General features: G+C 57.9%; 3 protein-coding genes across 4 annotated transcripts; 1 reads left to right on the forward strand and 2 right to left on the reverse strand.

Annotated features, from left to right (window-relative positions):
- Positions 1 to 114: 114 nt before the first annotated feature.
- Positions 115 to 3332, reverse strand: PDIA2 (protein disulfide isomerase family A member 2). Its single transcript, XM_054586788.1, has 11 exons — positions 3134 to 3332; positions 2283 to 2489; positions 2079 to 2212; positions 1860 to 1997; positions 1673 to 1789; positions 1448 to 1573; positions 1184 to 1381; positions 967 to 1087; positions 706 to 887; positions 351 to 461; positions 115 to 237 (listed from the first exon to the last, which is right to left on the reverse strand). Exons 1-11 carry the CDS (start codon positions 3330 to 3332, stop codon positions 193 to 195), a joined length of 1578 nt encoding a protein of 525 aa, XP_054442763.1. The 3' UTR covers positions 115 to 192.
- Positions 3333 to 3494: 162 nt separating this feature from the next.
- ARHGDIG (Rho GDP dissociation inhibitor gamma) lies at positions 3495 to 5986 on the reverse strand. Of its 2 annotated transcripts, none has more exons than XM_054586792.1 (6): positions 5811 to 5986; positions 4565 to 4732; positions 4393 to 4476; positions 4129 to 4205; positions 3984 to 4047; positions 3495 to 3893 (listed from the first exon to the last, which is right to left on the reverse strand). In XM_054586792.1, the coding sequence occupies exons 1-6, from the start codon at positions 5881 to 5883 to the stop codon at positions 3694 to 3696; spliced, it is 666 nt and encodes a 221-aa protein (XP_054442767.1). In that variant the 5' UTR covers positions 5884 to 5986; the 3' UTR covers positions 3495 to 3693. The 2 variants fall into 2 exon arrangements, with proteins under 2 accessions (XP_054442767.1, XP_054442765.1); XM_054586790.1 differs by having other exon boundaries at positions 4565 to 4744.
- Positions 5987 to 7518: 1532 nt separating this feature from the next.
- Positions 7519 to 17948, forward strand: RGS11 (regulator of G protein signaling 11). The gene is made up of 17 exons (XM_054586789.1): positions 7519 to 7601; positions 7955 to 8051; positions 8127 to 8177; positions 8388 to 8494; positions 9273 to 9324; positions 9447 to 9505; positions 9738 to 9814; positions 9996 to 10077; positions 11245 to 11313; positions 12390 to 12419; positions 12501 to 12562; positions 12667 to 12780; positions 12877 to 12992; positions 13122 to 13209; positions 13299 to 13437; positions 17342 to 17424; positions 17515 to 17948. Exons 1-17 carry the CDS (start codon positions 7539 to 7541, stop codon positions 17642 to 17644), a joined length of 1419 nt encoding a protein of 472 aa, XP_054442764.1. The 5' UTR covers positions 7519 to 7538; the 3' UTR covers positions 17645 to 17948.
- The last annotated feature ends 453 nt before the right edge of the window (positions 17949 to 18401 follow it).

Genomic DNA, 18401 nt, shown 5'->3' on the forward strand with positions numbered 1-18401 from the left:
TGAGGAGGGCTGGGAATAAGGTCTAGGCCCTGTCCAACAGGAAACCCCAGGAGGCTGAGATTTGGCCAAAGCCAAGGGCTGGGGGCCAGCCATGCTCAGGAACCACACACAGTCCAGGACTAAAACTCTTTATTCAGTGCCCACAACTTCCCAGGCACCTGAGGAGATGGCTCCCTAGCACTGACAGGATGGTTACAGCTCCTCCTTGGGCTCCACGGTAGAATTGGCTGCTCTCTCCTGCAAAGGGTCACAGAGGTGCAGCTTCCAGCCCAACCCTGCCTAGTCAGTCCCATAACCACCCATCCCAAGACTTGTCCAGAGGCCTAGAACCTTGGAATAGAGGCACTCACCGGAGAGGGGGCTAAGGGCTCCTCGGTGGGCTCCTCCTCAGGTAGCTTGCCCCCGTTGTCCAGGAACTTGGAGAGGGTCTCCAGGTCCCTGGCACCCCTATAGTCAATCACCTGAGGAGGCACAGGAGGGTCTGGAGGATATATCCTATCCGCCCAGGCCACACCCACCTCAGACTCACCATCTAAGGCCCCACCCTAGCCAAGACCTTGTCCTGCCACCCTGTCCTATGCTGGCTAAGCCTCATACTCTGAGACACACCCCATCCCAGATCCCACTACTAAGGCCGCGCTCTCTAAGGTCATGCCCCATCTCCATCTCGGCACTCAGACCAAGGAAGAGGGGGCCCTGCCTCACCTTCTGACCGTCCCCTGCTGGGAAATACTTGAGGGTGGGAAAGCCATGCACAGGGAAGGCTTCCAGCTCGTTGGCTGTGGCATCGAGCTCGGCAATGATGATGTCCTCGTGGTCCCTGTACTTTTCAGCCAGTGCCTCCCAGGTCGGTGCCATCTCCTTGCAGTGGGTACACCAGGGGGCGTCTAGGACAGGGGGATGTTGGCGAGGCCCACAGGACCCCGTACTGCCCACCACCCACTGTCTCCTGCCCTCCACACTCACAGAACTTGATAAACACATTCTTGGTTTCATCAAAAGCCACCTGCTCAAAATTCTTGCCCACGAGGGTCTTGACTGGACGCTGGTCCCAGTCAGGGGGGACCTCCTGGCTCAGAAGATAGGGCTGGGGGGGAACCAGGCCAGGTCCTTTGTTGGGGATCTCTCCTGAAAGCTGCTGCTCCCACCCCCACACACCCTGGATCGGCCACCCAGCACAGACCTTGACCTTGTTGCTGAGGACTGAGTGGCAGAAGGCAGTAACTGAGTCTGCAGTGACTAGTCCCCTATCTGCGGGCATGTACTTCTTAGTGGTCTCCATGTTGATGAAGCGCAGGGTAGGGGCCTCCTCTGCTTTCAGCCCGAAGTACTGTAGCACGTGGCTGTTGTTGGCACCCACGTCCACCACCACGAACAGCACCTGCCAGCAGGGAGTAAGCACTAGGCACTGGCCTCCCCACTGCCTGCCCCGCTGCCCAGCCAGTACCTGCCCCCGGAACGGAGAAGCCGCCTCCCTGAAGCCCGCCAGCAGCTCCTGGTGTGAGGCCAGTGTCTGGTTGATGAACAGCAGCAAGTGGTTGAGGATCCCAGCCGCAAAGATCTTGGGGGACGTCTGCAGAGGCAGGCCGGACTCATGGGGGCTGGCTCCCGTGGTCACCCCCCAACTCCCTCTAATGCCCGCTCCTGTACCTGGCACCTGCAGCCCACTCACCTGGCTGTTGAATTCAGTGACCAGGTGCATGCTGTGTGTGAGCAGGAAGCGGGACAGGTCATCCTGGTCCAGGCCCAGCTCCTCATCCACTGGGAAGTCTGCCCGTCCCTCGTCAAACTGGACAACACCAGATGGGTCAGCAGGAGCCGTAGCCCTGACCCTAACCACTGCCTTGGTCCTGACCCACCTTCTTAAAAAGAACCACGGTGTCCTTGGTGAGGCCAAACTTCTGAAAGAGCTCCGGCCGGTCAGTGAGGCCAAAGGTCATGTCCAGAGCATCCTGGGCCAGAGCCAGGAAGGTAGCCACATCCGCATCCTGCAGGTCCTAAGGGGCCCATGTCTGTGAGGCCAGCTGGCGCCACAGGCCCTGGTCCCAAGGGCTGGACCCCCAGTGTCACTAGCTCACCTGGAAGAAGCCAATGACCACTACGTCCTGGGCCTCTATCAATGCTTGCGCACCTTCCTCATCCTCCAGGCGTGTAGTGCTGGAGCCCACCCGCCGCCTCAGCCACTCAGCGATGCCCTTGGCCTCCCGGGGGCCTGTGGAGCACCCCATCAGCCTGGGCCCAGCCCCTGCCCCACACCACCCCACACATGCCCACCCCCATACCAGTATACTCCTCCGGGTTTGTGCGGTTCCCGTCACGGAAGAACTTGAGTGTGGGGTACTCTGTCACAGCAAACTCCTCGGTCAGCTCTGGCTCTGAAGGCCCATCCACCTTGGCCAGCCTGCTTTTGGCTGACTCCGCTGCCAGCAGGGCAGCTGCCTTGATGTACTCTGGGGCCAGTGCCTTGCAGTGCATACACCACGGGGCGTCTGGGGGACAGGGCCATGAGTGCACCCGGCCTCCGCAGTCCCAGCCGCAGCCCCTGCTCCTGCCTGGCCAGAGCTGGCAGACTTGGGGTCCGTCAGATCCAGCACGGAGCATGTCCTGTCTATACCTCCCTCCTCAAGAGGCCCACCTGAGCCTCAACCTCATTAAGCCCAAGCACCAGAGACCAGACTACTCAAGGCTCCCAGGTCAGAGTGCAGCGGCCAGCACCACCCAGTGAGGTGGAGGAGAATCTTCCCATTGCTGCTCCCCGAGGCGGCACTCCCTGCCATATGCCGTTGCCTGTTGATGCCTGTTAGCTCAGTGGCTTTTACATGTGTGAAAGGTGGTAAAAAAGCCACAGAATATGCAAGGTATGAGTTTTATCTGGCCCTTCACAGTCTGCGGAAAGACACTGACCACGGGTCTCCCTACACCTCCACCTCCCCTCCCACCTGCTCAGGTTGGACCCCGAGACCCAGCTCAGCCCCAGGGCTCTGCCTCAGGTGCCCTCCGATGGAGCCCAGTACCCACTAGGGAAGCCCCTTCAAGTGCATAAGCCACCACTGAGCCCATACAGTAGGGGGTTGAGCGCACACACTGCGTGACACTTGCGGGTCCCCTAGCCCTGCTGACCCTGTGCACTCACAGAACTCCACCAGCAGGGCGGGATACTCCTGCAGGGCCAGCCCCAGAGTGCGGCTGCTCAGCACCAAGATCCCATCCTCCTCAGGAATCTCCTCTTCCCGGGGCTCCTCCAAGGGACCCCTGGGCCCTGGGCCCTCTCCCTGGAGGCCCGAGGCCCCGAGCAGCAGCAGTAAGAACACAGACAGGAGCTGGCTGTCCATGGCAGTGCCGAGGCCCACGGGGCGGGGGCAGATAAGGGGGCAGGGGGCCAAGCAGCAGCTGCCACGTGGCACCCAGTCCTGGTCTCAGGAAAGATAAGGGCACAAGGCTCCCCCCACCCCAGGGGGAGGGGAGGTAGACAGAGGCGACACCGAGGGCACTGAGACAGGCGTTTAATGGGGCTATTCAGGGCACAGTGCCAGGCCCAGGAAGGGGCGTCCCGAGACATCATGAGGGGTCTCATCACTGACTGAAGGGGCTGGGGAGTGCTCAGGGGTCCCTGTGCAGTGACTGACAGAGGCAGAGGAAACAAGAACCCTAAGTGGGGAGACAGCTCCCGGGGCAGGGCAGGGAGGGTGGTGCTCAGCTCTTCCAGTCTTGGCAGATGTGGAGGCCCCACTCCCAGGAAAGGTGGTCTGCCCTGTCGTCATCAGTGAAGAAGGATGTGACCACGTAGGCTCCCCTCACCAGTGCGCCCCGTGGCGCTTCCTCCACCGGAGTTACAAACTCGTACTCCTGGGTGCTTGGGCCATAACTGCCCACCATGTACACGGCCTTGTCCACTGGGGGAGGGAGAGGCCATCAGGGGCTGCCCTCTTTCCCACTGGCCCCCAGCCCTCCAGCCCCAGGCCTCCCCTTCACGGGGATCTCACCTCGTAGGCCCCTGCGGTAGGTGTGATGAAGACACTTGAGGCCACTGACAATTTCCTTATTGACCTGAGGGACAAAGAGTGTTAAGGGTCCCTCTTGGGGGCTTAGCCAATGCTGGCTGGCATTGCCATTGATAGCTGCCCTCACCTTAAAAGTAATCTTCACTTTGTAATCAACACCTTCCTTCAGGACAAACACCTGATTTTTCAGTGCAGCCAGCTCCCCTGTTAGGAAAAGTACAGCTGAGGAACAAGTTCCTGCAATGGCTGAGCCCCCGCCCCAGCAGCCCCCATAGTGGGGCAGTATCCGTGAAGTCTACATGATGAGTCCGAGGACTGGAGTTTGAGCACGGGGCTCTAAGAGGTGTCTACCCCAAAGATCAGTCTGTGGTTTGCAGAAGGGTGTTGTTACCTGTGAGGTCCATGGTCATGGGCCCCGGAGCCTGCTCAGACATCAGTGTCAGCCTGGTCACCTGCACATTGGGCAGGCTCGGGTCTGAGGAGAAATTGGAGGTCTATAGGAGGCACCCCCCACCAATTCTCACCCCCCCACCCCCACCCCCATCCAGGGCCCCTGTTCATACCCACAGCCAGCGGCAGGGACCCCAGAAGCACCCGCTTGTACTTGACCAGGCTCTCATCTTCTGGGTCCAGCTGCTGGATCTCTAGGAGGCTCTTCCTCCCCGGGGCCCGGTACCCTGGCACAGCTTCGTCCAGCACCTCATCTGGGGGCAGCTGCCCCCCTTCTTTGTCTGTCAGAAGGACTGGGGTCGGGAAGGTGAGTGAGTGAATGCTACCAGCTACCCTGGGCATTCACTTGTCAAACTGGAGCCCTCCCATCTGGTCAAGTTGTACCTCCCCTTGCCCAAAGGAACTTAAAAGGAAGCCAGCCAGTAGAGGCTCAGGGAGGGAGGAGGTGTGGGATTAGGGAAGAATGAAGAATGTGTGAGCTTAAACAGGGAGGGGTGCAGGGGGCCTCAGGGAGAGGGGTGGGCTGCAAGAGGCACAGTAGCATCCACACCCTCTAGGAGGGGCCCTGGGGGTTGTCGAGGGTTCACCAGAGCCAAGTGACATCTCTGGAGGCACCAGCTGCCTTCTTCTGGCCCAGCCATCCATCCAGGACCCTTCCCTGACTCTGAGGCCAAAGGTGGGGAGACATCCCCAAAGACTGGGGACCACCACCATTGAGTGATGACTTCTAAAGTCTTTCCTGGAGCAGAGGACCTGTCCCCATGGTCCTCTGGGGCCCCCAGTGCTCTGAGGTCTCTTTCCACATTCCCTCAATGCTCTCAGAAGCCTCTGGCCCCTATCATCCTGCTCAGTCAGGGACTGGGGGGTCTCTGATTGCCTTCCCACAGTCCTAGGAGTTCCTTCCATAGCATCCCTGGGGGATGGGGTTCGCTTTCCTCAGCTCAAGCTCTGGGGCCACCTCCCAGAGTCTCCTGGAGCCCCTTCCTAAGCTGGGCTGGGATAAGGGTCTCTAAGCCCTTCTCGTAGTGTCTAGGGACAGGGTTTGTCTGAGTCCCTGCCCATTGCGCTTCAGTCTTCTCAGGAATCGCCACACACCCTGAAGGAGCCCCAGCCCCACCCAAGGGAGTAGGCTGTCTGGAGCAGACCCGCCCACTCTTGGCTCCTTTCCCCAGGAGTGTTTAGCTTGTAGGAAGCCCCTCACCCCCGCCAGATCGCTACCAGGAGTACCACACCACAAGGTCCCCGCGCGCCCCCAAAGTTTCCACGGGGGAGGGGCAGGTCCCCGCCCGGGGCTAAAGCCTCCCCTGGCCAGAGCCCCCCGCCCACGTGGCCGTCCTGGCCCCTACCGAGCCGGCTCACCTCGGGCGCATAGCGCCAGCCGGAGCAGTTCCAACAGCTGCGCCCCCAGCTCGCACGCGTCCAGGCCCAGCATGGTGGCCCGCGGTCCGGCTCCGCCGCGGAGCCGCCTAGGAGCCGCCGCCCGGCTTGGCGCTCAGCCCCGGCGCGACTGCGGTGAGCTCATCCCGGCCGGGAGCGCCCCCCGCGCCCAGCGCCGCGCCCGCGCCGCGCGCCCCCAGCTGCTCCGCGGACCCCGCGCAGCCCCGCAGAGACGCGCGTGTCGCCCGTACCTCGCCGTTACCCTATCGTCCCCGCCGCCGGCTCACCAGGACCCTGAACAGCCGCCGCGGACCACGGCCAGAGTCACGGTCCCAGCGGCCCGCCCAACTGCACCCTGTCTGGCCATCAGGGCTGCCTTACCCCTCCTGCGCCGGGGGGAGCCTGAGGGCTCTCTAGGGAAGACCTCTGGGCGGGGCCGGTGGGACCGAAAGTGACGAGTGAAGCAGGTGCTACCGTCCCCCGCACCCCTCCCGCCCCCCCCCTCCCCGCCCCCGCCATGTCCCCAGGCTCTTATTACCAGCAGGCAGTGCAGGCCGCACCTGGGGCCCAACAGTCCCCGACTCTCCCCCTACTTCCTCCCAGCCGAGCTTCTGTCTGGGCAGAGGGGATTCCTAGAACCGCCTGGCTTTGGGGGCTGGGGGACACTAAGTGTTTTCTGCACATCCTCCTGGCCCTGCACCCCAGAGGTTACAGCCATGAGCACAGAGAGACCAGAATACACATGCACAAGGCTGGGGTCACCACCCGCGCAGCCTTCACTCAGTGTTTACTGACTGGGCTGCGTATGAGTGTGGTGGTGGGGGTGGGGGTCTCTGTATGTTCTGGGGACCCAGAGGATTCTGAAGGCCTCTCCCTGTCCTTGGGGAGAAGAGGACACTGATTCGAAACAGAACCGGGGAGATGGAATGTTGAGAGCAGGGACACAGAGGGGCCTCTGGTCTTAACACCTAAACAAACCCTGGGGTGGGTAGATGGGAGCCAGCCAGAGCAGGGAACAGGGGTAGGCTGGGCTTCAGGCTGGGGACAGCCAGATCAAAGGCCTAGGTCTGAGTGGAGGAGGAGGAGGTGGAACACCAGCACCCAGTGGCATACGGCCCTGGTGCCACCCACATGATGTCACGCATGGGTTACACAGTCGCAGGCACACACTTCTGGGGCAATCGGACCCCTTGCCCTGACCAACCCCATTGCCCACCCCTGGTCCCTGCACATTCTGAGGGCATTACACATGGCGTGAGTATGGGGGCAGGGTTTCTAGTAGACTCATTGCCCCCCACCCCAGCCCACCTTCCCCAAAAGTCCCTTCTCCTGAAGACTCTCCCCCCACAGAGCCCCCTCCCCTTCCCTGATTTCCCAACCTCTCCCTGAGTCCTCACTTCCCTCCCTCTTCCCGAGCCCCTGTTCCCTCACAGGACCTCTCTCTAAGGCCGCATCTCCGAGTCCCACCTCAGGACACTTCTCACAGGCACGCAGCCCCCTAGCAAGTCCTCCCGCGCACAGGCCTCAGTTTCTCCCGACGTGGGGGAAGACACATGGGCGTGGGCAGTCTGGTGTCGGCCCTTTCCCAGACCCAGAAAGGGACCTGGGACCAAACCCCAGGCCCAGGAGGGTTAACTCGGTCGTGGGGCGGGGCGGGGCGGGGCAGGGCGTCTCAGACGCCTAAACTCCCGCCGGTTTCGCCCCGTAGCCATGGCCGCCGCACCCGCGCACCCTGGTGGGCGCTCCCGTGCGCAGATGCCTCACCTGAGCAAGGTGGGTGCCAGGTGGGGGTCCTGCCGTCCCCAGGATTTCAGGCATCGAGGCTGGGAGGGGCAGAAGAGGAGTGGGTGCGGGTGAGCGCGGGTGTGGACGCGGGCCCGGGGGCGTCGGCATTTTGTGGAGTGGGGTGAGGCGGCGGAGACCCCGGGTGCTGTGGGGGAAGGGTCAGCCGTCGCCTTCGCTCCGCTCCCTCCACCTCCCTCGTTGCCAGCGTGGCCTGAAATGCCACCATCTGTGCCCGTTAATCTCTGCACACACTGATCCGGGCAACCCGGCCAGGTCCGTGGAATCAGGATCTGGGGTGGGGGAGGCCAGCCGGGCAGCCCCTCAACGACCCATTTGCCCAGATGGAGCGGATGGTCTTGAGTATGCAGGACCCTGACCAGGGCGTGAAGATGCGGAGCCAGCGACTGCTCATCGCAGTCGTTCCTCACGCTGTGACTGGTGAGGCTGGGGGCTGGGGGTTAGGAGGGATACCGGCCCTGCCTTGGCCTCCCCCACCCAACCTCTTCTATGTAGGCAACGACATCGTGGAGTGGCTGATCCAGAAGTACTGCATCTCAGAGGAGGGTAAGGGGGTCAGCCCGCTGCCCATTCTGGCCCCTACCCAACCCTGGGGTCCCAGGGCTGATGCGGTTGGGCCTTCTGGGGCTCACCAGTATCAGGCCAAGCCAAGTGTGTTGGGGAAGAGAAACACATCCCAAGAGACCCTGCTCCATTCTCCCCAGCTTGAGAATCCACCACCTTGACTCCTCCTCCCCCTCAAACCCTACCCCCCAGAGGCCCTGCACTTGGGCATCCTCCTGGTGCGGCATGGCTACCTATATCCACTTCGCGACCCCTGCAGCCTCGTGCTCCAGCTTGATGAAACGCTCTACAGGTTCCAGGTCAGGCTCAACTGGAAGCAGGTGGAAACCCCGCTCCCCCCATCCCCCCTCCCCCAACCCTCCAGAAGCCCAGCTAGTGGGGATTCCTGAAGGGGGCAGCGCTGGGTGGGAGCAAAATATGGTGATGTCCCAGCAGGCCTGGTGGTCTCCTGTCTCCTCCCCAAAAGGCCTGGACTGGAATCTTCCTTGTGGTAGAAGGATCAAACTAAGGGGAGGGGACTTCAGTTTTCCTGGGGCCACAGCAGGGCCTCCATGAGGGGCAGTACCTACGGAGGATTCTGCCAGCTTTCCCAGGTCCTTAGGCCCTCACTCCGAGAAGGAGGCTGTGTGAGGCCTGAGGACAGGATCCCTGCACGTCAGCGTGTGTGTGCCCTCAATCAGGATGGACCGCCTGCCTGCCCTTCCCCGCCACAACAGGAACCCAAGTCAGGCCTGCTCTCAGTCTCTGTCCCTGCCTCCCAGCATAGACTGTGACTGTATCTGGGGCTTGGGAAGGCCCCTCGGCCCCTCTCCCTGAAGTGGGAGCTCCTGGAGCTCAGAGTCAGGGAGGCAGCCCCTGCACTGGGCACCAAGTGGTGAGTGGAGCTCAGTTCCAGGTGGAGAGAAATGCCCAGTGGTCAGCTGAGCCTCCAGGCCGTGGACAGACGGGCAGATCCTCAGGCACCCCACCCCCAGCCAGCCCAGTCTCTTCCTAAGGGAGCTGAGAGGGTGGGGGCAACTCCTGGGGTGGAGAAGGCCCAGGAGGTCCTAGACACCCCTTGTTCCCACATGGCACCAGACACCCTATTTCTGGATGAGCACTCTGCGGCCAGCTGCGGAGCTGGACTATGGTGAGTGAGGAGGGATGGGCTAGCCTGGCACAAGCTCCATGGGGAGATGGCCTCTGGGCGACGCCGCAGGGGAGGCGGGAGCAGAGATTGCTCCTCTGCAGCCTGTCCCTCTGTCCTTCCAGCCATCTACCTGGCCAAGAAGAACATCCAAAAGCAGGGGGCCCTGGTTGACCACGAGAAGGTGGGACCCTCCCCCAGGCCATGTCCAGCCCGAGGAACCCAAGCCCCGCTCGTGGCCCTAGAGCCTCACAGTTTCTCTGGGAGCACACAGCCCCGGCCCCAGGATAATGCAGACACACAACAGACCACGCACCCTGCAGCGTCTCAGGGGGGGAGGTGGGAAGGTCCATGCCCGGCCCTACAGCTTGGCATGGAAAGGGGTTGCCCACTGGAGACCTTGACATCACCCCCAGGAGCACTATGACCAGCTGCACAGGAAAATCAACCATACATGGGACCTTGTAGTGATGCAGGCAAGAGAACAGCTGCGGTGAGACCCCAAGTCCAGTGCGCGCAGAGCCCAGACCGCCCGGAAGTCCAGAGGTTCCCAGCGGGGCACGGGCGGTCATGGGACCAGAAGCAGCACAGCCCTGGCCCTGGCCCAGGGTGGGTGGGGGAGGTGCTGTGGTGGGTGGGCACCATGTTCCTCCAACTCTGCCTGTCTCCACCAGGGCAGCTAAGCAGCGCAGGAGGGCAGACAGGCTGGTCATTGCGTGCCAGGAGCAGACATACTGGCTGGTGAACAGACCCCCGGTGAGCCCCTCATGTTGGGCAGGAGTGGCTCCTTGGACTGCAGCAGGTCCTACCAGGAGTCAGTATGCGCTCCTCGAACGCTCTACCAGGACTCGTGGGAAGGATATACCCAGTGTGTGGCAGGAGGTTTTAAGGCCCTTGGGATGAGGCCACTGGAAGCGAGGCTTAGCTGCAACTTCTGGGGGTCCTGGCCAGGGGTCAGTCCTCATCGGAACTGCAATCCTAGCAGTTGGTTTGAGGTCCCCTTTCTGTGTGGGGCAGTGGGGAGATGTCTGAGTCCGTTGCGGCAGTCACAGCAAACCATGAATGGAAGCTCCTGTAGGAAAAACCCAAGGAAAAAGATCCCCGGAGGCACCCACTGCCCGATTACCTCATCAAGGGTGTGTGTGCGGGGGGGCTGGGGGGGGGCTATCTTTGGGAAAATGACTCAATCTTCCACCTGAGGGCCTGGTGGCCAATCCGGGGAAGGAAGTGGAGTGGGCTTGGCCCCAAGGCTGCGTGCATGGGCTGAGGGTGGGGCCCAGGTGCGGACCAGGCCAGCCACGTGGGGGTGAGGGGTGTATGTGGAGGGGACGAGGAATGGCAGGCAGCTGGATCTTCCAGGCAAGTAGATACGAGCGTTCCAACCTGGGCAGCGGTAGGGAGAGGGCCAGAGCAGCATGTGTGTTTGAGGACAAGGTGGCAGGGCAAGTGGGTTCCAGTGAGTGGAACTGCCTCAAGAAGGGCAGTTAGTTAGGTGGTTAGGTTTCTGGCTTGAACTGTCAGGTACGTGGAGGTGAGCCTGGCTGAAAAGGGGAAGAATGGGGAGGTTTGGGGAGGAGAGTCAAGGATTTCGCTTCAGTGGCAAAGCCAGGCTGGGATGCCATGTGCATCTGGAGCTGAGAAGAGCCCTGAGCAGGGTGAGGTGCTGGAAAGGAAACTGAGAGCAGCTCTGGGAGGGTGGTCATCATGGGGTGGGAATGGGCAGAGAGGAGCCTCGGGGGCTCAGGACTCAGGGCTTAGGTTTCTGGGTTCCTCTGAGTGTCAGTTTCCATGTTAAAGGGTGACATGTGGGCTCAGAGCGGCCGTATATGGGGGCCAGTGAGGGGCAGGAACATAGCCTTAGGGTGGGGTCCCAGCAGCCCACCTGAGCTGTGCCCCCCACCTCACCTAAACTCCCCTCTGCAGCCTGGGGTCCCCAGCGTACTGGAGCAGGGTCCAGAACGGGGATCCTGCCTTGCCAGGCGAGTGCAGATGGTAAGGTCCCTGTACACACGCACGCCCCGCCTCCCGCCCAGTCCCCACTCCTGCAGACATGCCCCCCGCCACTCCCACCCACAACAAGCCCAGGCACACACGCCTCCCCACCCCTACTCCACCGCTACGGGCCTACTTGGGAGCTGCCCACCCGTCTGTGCATTCATCTGTCCATCCAAACGGCACTTGAGACAGCTACTCCAAGTGCCCTGCCCCGCTTCTGGTCTTATTCTCCCCTCACACTAGTCCCTTAGTCCCAGCTCCCCTGCTAACTCTCATCCTCTCTTGCCTCCCACCTGCTGCCCTGGGTGAAAGTAAGTGCAATGGACCCTGGGGAGGGTGGGGGGCTCCTCCCCCAGGTCAGACCAGCCACCGCTCTCCAAGGCCTCTGGGGGCCTCAGGAATTAGAAGGAACTGCACCAGGACAGACATGGCCGAACTTTGTAGCAGCAGAGCCCTGTGTTCAAATCCCATGAAACATAGTACAGATACATTTAGTGCCTTACTGATAAAACTTCTTCCTAACTTCAAAATCATAAGCTCATGATCACAGATTTATAATTTCCCGTTATGAAGTTGGTTCAGGAGAACTGAGGCAAAAATTGGAAATCACAGGCACCCTGAGGGTGTTCTCTGCCTCCCCCAGGCTCTGTCAGTGATAGCTGTGGAGCGTTCGGAAGGGACAGCCAGTCCCATGGCCACCTGGAGCACGAGGAGGTGGCAGACAGGTTCTGAATTCTGAACACGATGAGTTTGGATCACAGTCAACAGTCTGGGTTCCTAGTGTGACCCACAGTAGCAGTCTTCACTTACATGCTGTTTTTAAAAAGTGATTTAAACACATTTGGAAATACAGAATAGTGATCATTGGGGAACCTCAAGGCAACTTTGAAAACATTCTGGGAATCTCCAAACTATAGGTCCCACAAGCTTCCTGGGAAGTCAGACCCTGGCATCAGAGGAGGGGCTCTAAGGGACGTGGCAGGGGCCTGGGCCCTTCTCTGCCAGCCCGTGGTGGGGTGTCAGTCCCTAGCGGAGGCCTGCCTTCTAACTGTAGCTTTCCTGGCCCCTTCCAGACCAAGAACACGGATTTCTATAAGCAGGAGGTAGGTCCTGGGGGGCCAAAAGAGGGGAGCGGGCTGGCCGACTCCCAGCCCAGACCCTGCCTCACAGGTCCCGTGTCATAGATCGAGTACTGCAGAAAGGCCCTGGGCAGGACCCGGGTGAAGTCTTCTGTCTGCCTTGAGGCGTGAGTGGGATGGGGGTGGCAGCTGGAGACCCCAAGCCCAGAGCCCAGGCCCTTCCTCTAGTGCCATGGCCCCTACGTGCACCTGATTCCATTCGCACTCCCAGGCACCTGAAGTTCAGCAGCCAGCACGGGCCACATGACCCAATCATGTCGGGATGCCTCCCCAGCAACCCCTGGATCACAGACGATGACACCTACTGGGCCATGAACACATCCAGGTGAGCCCAGGGTGGGAGAGGGGTCTGCAGGTGTTCTTCCCAGCTGTTCCCCCCACCCCACGTTCCTCATGCTCCTGACACACACCTCCCCCACAGTGTGGCTGCACCCACAAAGCTCCGTGTAGAGCGATGGGGCTTCAGCTTCCGGGAACTCCTGGAAGATCCCGTGGGACGGGCCCATTTCATGGACTTTCTCAGGAAAGAGTTCAGTGGTGAGACACGCCCACCTCCTGTTTGAGGCCCTGGTGAAGGAGGCTGGGCTTCCCCCTGCCCCCGCCCGTTTGAACTAGCCCTGGCTGCAGCTCAGGGTGGGCCTGACCACCTGTGCCTGGACCCCCCAGCCGAGAACCTCAGCTTCTGGGAGGCGTGTGAGGAGCTGCGCCACGGAGGGCAGGCCCAGATCCCTGCCCTGGTGGACTCTGTGTACCAGTGAGTTCAAGAGGTGGGCCTGGCGGCTGGAGGGCAGGCCTGTGGAGCCTGGACCCACCCCGGGGCTGCCCCCCTGTCTTCACACAAAGGCAGTTCCTGGCCCCTGGCGCTGCCCGCTGGGTCAATATCGACAGCCAGACGATGGAGCTGACCCTGGAGGGCCTGTGCCGGCCCCACCGCTATGTCCTGGATGAGGCCCAGCTGCACATCTACATGCTGATGAAGAAGGTAGGGAGCCTCCACTCGAGACCATAAAGCCATTTCCAGACTTCTGTGTGTAGGTAGTTCAGGACGTTCCTCTACAGGACATGAACCACCTTTCAGCACGGCTGCAGATGTCAGCAGCACACCCGAAACACAGTGTTTACTCAGTGTCCTCAAATAGCCAGTCAAGGGCCATACCTGCCCACTTGGCCTCTGGGGTTAGTTTCCTGTTGCTGCTGTAAAAAACACCACAAACTTGGTGGCTGAAAGGAACACATATGTGTTCTCTTGAGGCCAGAGTCTGACACAGGTACCACTGGCTAAAGTCAAGGTGTCCGCAAAGTTCATTCCTTCTGGAGGCTTCAGGGGAGAATCCATTCATGGCCTTCCCTTCCTCGAGGCACCTGCATTCTTGGCTTGTGGCCCATTCTCCATCTTCAAAGACAGCAGTGTACCATCTTTTTTTTCCTTTTTTCTTTTTTCTTTTTAATTTTTAGAAGTTTGTTTATAGCACTCGCTGATATGTCTCAGTGGTTTGAGCACCAGCCTGTGAACCAAAGGGTCACCAGTTTGATTCCCAGTCAGGGCACATGCCTGGGTTGTGCGCCAGGTCCCCAGTAGGGGACACGTGAGAGGCAACCACACATTGATGTTTCTCTCCCTCTTTCTCTTTCCCTTCTCTTTTGTCTAAAAATAAAATAAAATCTTTTAAAATATATAAAAAATAAAATATTTTTCCAAGTTTATTGATAAACTTTAACTATAATTGAGATACAATATTATACTAATGTAGAAGCAGAGCATCTCTCTGATCATCCTGCCTCCCTCTTTCACTTAGGGATCCCTGTGATTACACTGAGCCCACCTGGATAATCCAGGCAATCTCCCTATGGCAACATCATTAATTTAATCATATCTGCAAAGTCGTTTTGCCACATAAAGGGACATATTCACAGGGTCTAGGGATTAGGGTGTAGACATCTTTGGGAAGTTTTCTTTTTTTCTTTTTTAAAGGATTTTATTATTTATTTTCAGAGACAGGAGAAGGGAGGGAGAAAGAGAGGGAGAGAAACATTGACTGGTTGCTCTTGTTTGCCCCTGAATTGGGACCCAGCCCACAACCCAGGCATGTGCAGTGACAGGCATCGAACCAGTGACCTTTCAGCTCACAGGCCAGCACTCAATCCACTGAGACACACTAGCCAGGGCTCTTTCTTTCTTAAGATTTTATTTTTTTGTTTTTAGAGAGAGGGGAAGGGAGGGAGAAAGAAAAGGAGGGAACATCATCGATCAGTTGCCTCTTGTATGTGCTCTGATCGGGGACTGAACCTACAGCCTAGGCATGTGCCCTGACCTGGAATCGAACCAGTGACCTTTTGCTTTGTGGGACCACACTCAACCAACTGGGCCACACCAGTCAGGGCCGGGCAGCTTTATTCTGTATACCACAGCCTATAAATATTCATCTTTCTAATTTTTTTCAATTTGCTTGACTTTGGATGCAAACAAGGTCCATACGTTAGAACTGGTTAATGTCTCTTAAATCTGTTTTTAGAGTACTGTATAGGTTCCCTCTCCATTTTTAAGATTTTATTTATTTATTTGTAGAGAGAGGGGAAGGAAGGGAGAAAGAGAGAAACATCGATCAGTTGCCTCTCACATGCTCCCAATGAGGGACCAGCCAGCAACCCAGTCATGTGCCCTAGCTGGGAATCGAACCAGCTAACCAGCTACCTTTTTGGTTTGCAGGCCAGCACTCAATTCACTGAGCCACACCAGCCAGGGCTCCATCTTTTCCTTTAATTTTTTGTGTTGTTTGGAAGGAACTGGGACCTTTGTCCTATAGAGCTTCCTACAGTCTGGGTTTTGCTGAGCCCCTGTGGCATCTTTGATATGTTTCTCTGTCCCCTGCTGATAAAGATTGGTATTTACACTTAAATTTTGATCAGAAGTCATTTTCAGTTTTGTTGTTTATCTGTTCAGTTTTGTCAAGAATGTTTTCCTCAGTTTGGTGTTTTCTTCCATCAGGAGGTACCTGAGGTTTGGTTGCTTCCCTTTCTGTGACTAAGCACCCACGGGCAGCCATTCCGCAGACTCACGATTTCATCAACAATGTTCTAATTCCTTCACTGACTGTTACAGGAGTGTCCAGCCTGTAGCCCATGGGCCACATGTGGCTCAGGATGGCTGTGAATGCAGCCCAACACAAAAATCATAAACTTACTTAAAATGTCATGAGATTTTTTGGTGATTACGTGTCACAATGTATTTATTGTGTGGCCCAAGACAACTCTTCTTCAAGTGTGACGCAGAGATGCCAAAAGTTTGGGCACCCCTGGAAGCCTCCCCTTGCCTGCTCTTTGTTGGCCCAGTGGTACAGATAAGAAAGGCAGAATCAATGCTTGTTTCCTTCTTTTAATTATCACTTATCAAAATAATGAGTTGGACCCCTGATATCTGCCAAGGGAGGTCATGGGGTTTCAATGTTATTATTCATTCATTTATTTTTTTAAAAAAGCTCTATGTTTTTATTCTTAAAGATTTTTAAAAAAATATTTTATTTATTTTTAGAGAAGAGAAGGGAAGGAGGAAAAGGAAACATTCATGCGCGGTTGCCTCTTGAGCGCCCCCGCCTGGCCCCCAACCCAGGCATGGGTCCTGCCTGGGAACCAAAACAGCAACCCTCTGGTTCACAGGCCAGCACTCAGTCTACTGAGCCACACCAGCCAGGGCAATCTATTCATTTTAAACGTCTTATTTATAGACAGGAGGGAAGGGAGTAAGAAAGAGGGAGAGAAACACCGATGTGCGCAAGAAACATCGATCAGTCCCTTGCATGTGTCTGATTCAGGATGTTCCTTGAACCACTCTGTTGTTATGTCCAGTCTCGGTGGTGTCACCCACTGGATGTCCAGCTCCATTTGTGACACTTTACTTTTCGGTGTTTGGGGACTGCTTATTATCTTACGTTACAATTATGTGAAATATCTACACAGTTTCAAAATTCAATCTGGAAAGCAGGGCACATTCAAATAAATCTGGCTATTATCCCTGCCCCTCTACCTTCTTCCCTTCCTCCTAAGATAAATTTATATTTACCTTTTTAAAACATTAGCACTTAGGCCCTGGCTGGTGTGGCTCAGTGGATTGAGCGCCAGCCTGAGAACCAAAGTGTCTCTGGTTCAATTCCCAGCCAGGGCACAAGCCCGGGTTGCAGGCCAGGTCCCCAGTAGGGGGCATGTGAGAGGCAACCACAACCTTTCTTTCTCCCTCCCTTCCCCTCTCTCTAAAAATAAATATTTCTTAAAAAATTAAAATATTAGCACTTAGGTTCATAGATTCCTCTCCCATTTTATTGTCTACTGCAGTTTTTCTCAACCCTATTTTTTAAAAGATTTTACTTACTTTTAGAGAGAGGAGAAGGGAGGAAGAAAGAGAGGGAGAGAAACACCAATGTGTGAGAGATACAGTGATTGGTTGCCTCTCACATGCCCCCAACTGGGGACCTGGCCTGCAACCCGGGCTTGTGCCCTGACTGGAAATTGAACCAGAGACACTTTGGTTCTCAGGCCGGCGCTCAATCCACTGATCCACACATGCCAGGGCTCGATCTTGGTTTTTATTTGGCTCCATGTCCTTGCCCTCACTCTGCAGGATATACAGCTGTCCTCATTCCCTCACTGGAGGTACCATGGTTCACTCCTCCTTGTGTGGGCACTGGGCTCTTGCTCATCTTTGACTGTTAAATGGCCCAACTGGATGGGAGCCCAGGTCTGAGTCAGCTGACTTAGTCAGGGCAGGTCTGGGATGGACGCCTCCGGCACCGTCCACTGGGAGCTCTGAGGCCCTGAGCAGTGCCAGGCTGGGGCTGGGGGAAGCTGAGAGTGAGGAGGCAGAAGGTGTTAGGGCTGACCACTATCTCTTACAGGACTCCTACCCGCGGTTCCTGAAGTCGGACACATACAAAGGTTTGCTTGCAGAGGCCATGATCCCCCCGGAGACAAAGAGACGGTGAGCCGAGGTGGTGCCCTGTGCGCAGGAGCTGTGAGGCAGGCAAGATGCTTGAGGGCGTCCTGCACTCAGGCCCCTTCTCACCCACAGAGTGTTCCCATTCACGTGGAAGCCACGGCAGCTGAGCCCCACACCTGCTTTCCTTCCTGCCTCCGCCTCTGCCTCCAGGGAACCTGCAGGGGCTGCCCGTGGCCCTGGAGGTGGTGATGGGGAGGTGTAGGTGGGCCTGAGCTTGGAGGAGGAAGCGGCCAGCCTCGCCTCTTATCACCCCTTTCTAGCCTAGGGTTCTGGCAGATGCTGAGGTCCCCAGCATGGGTATCCCCTAGTGCACAGAGGGTCTGGCCTTGCTGTGGGGACACGAGTCTCTCTCAGGAGTTCCAGAAGGAACCGGTCCAGGTGCTGACTTCCAGGAAGGGGGTGTCATTGGCTGAGCTTCGATCACCTGGAGACAAGATGGGCAAACCAGACCAAGGCCACGCTCCTGGTGTTATGTAGCCTTCAGTTAGATGCCCACCCCCAGCTCCAGAACCAGTCAGGAGGCAAGCACCCAGAAGCCAGATGCGTAGACAGGTGGTGTCCTGCAGGAGGGTGTGCGTGCTTCAAAGCCAAATTACCCGCTCCGCTCTGCTCGGTGACTCCGACGGGGACTCCACAGAGCTCCCCGTTTTGCTGGGGCCGTGCTCAGCCTTCCAACAAGTACAGAGCTGTCCGCGCAGGTACTGTCCTGACCTTCACCGTCACTGCCCGCATCCCAGATGTGTCATGGTGGTGCACCTATCTGGTCTTCTCAAGTTTCTTGAGGCCATGGCTTCTGTGTCAGATGTAGAGATGATTCCAAAGCCATCACCCCTCTGATAACTGTCCCAGTTCCAGCCCTGCCTGGGGGGGTGGTCAGAACCTTCGAGGAGCTGGTGACACCAGTTGTCCTTGCCTCGGAGCGCCCCACTTTCCCCCAGACTCAAGATGAAGGAACACCG

This window comes from Pteronotus mesoamericanus, unplaced genomic scaffold (genome assembly GCF_021234165.1).
Source record: "Pteronotus mesoamericanus isolate MK-2021 breed Mesoamerican mustached bat unplaced genomic scaffold, CSHL_Meso_final contig_947, whole genome shotgun sequence".
Taxonomy (NCBI): domain Eukaryota; kingdom Metazoa; phylum Chordata; class Mammalia; order Chiroptera; family Mormoopidae; genus Pteronotus; species Pteronotus mesoamericanus.

Coding starts and splice junctions, on each gene's coding strand:
- RGS11 (XM_054586789.1), top strand. CDS start 7,539: ATGGCCGCCGCACCCGCGCACCCTGGTGGGCGCTCCCGTGCGCAGATG. Junction 8,495..9,272: donor AAACGCTCTACAGGTTCCAG/GTCAGGCTCAAC, acceptor ACATGGCACCAG/ACACCCTATTTCTGGATGAG. Junction 9,815..9,995: donor CAGGCAAGAGAACAGCTGCG/GTGAGACCCCAA, acceptor TGTCTCCACCAG/GGCAGCTAAGCAGCGCAGGA.
- ARHGDIG (XM_054586790.1), bottom strand. CDS start 5,883: ATGCTGGGCCTGGACGCGTGCGAGCTGGGGGCGCAGCTGTTGGAACTG. Junction 4,745..5,810: donor GCTGGCGCTATGCGCCCGAG/GTGAGCCGGCTC, acceptor TCCCGACCCCAG/TCCTTCTGACAGACAAAGAA. Junction 4,477..4,564: donor GTCCCTGCCGCTGGCTGTGG/GTATGAACAGGG, acceptor ATTTCTCCTCAG/ACCCGAGCCTGCCCAATGTG.
- PDIA2 (XM_054586788.1), bottom strand. CDS start 3,332: ATGGACAGCCAGCTCCTGTCTGTGTTCTTACTGCTGCTGCTCGGGGCC. Junction 2,490..3,133: donor CGCCCTGCTGGTGGAGTTCT/GTGAGTGCACAG, acceptor CCTGTCCCCCAG/ACGCCCCGTGGTGTATGCAC. Junction 1,998..2,078: donor TGGTCATTGGCTTCTTCCAG/GTGAGCTAGTGA, acceptor TGGGCCCCTTAG/GACCTGCAGGATGCGGATGT.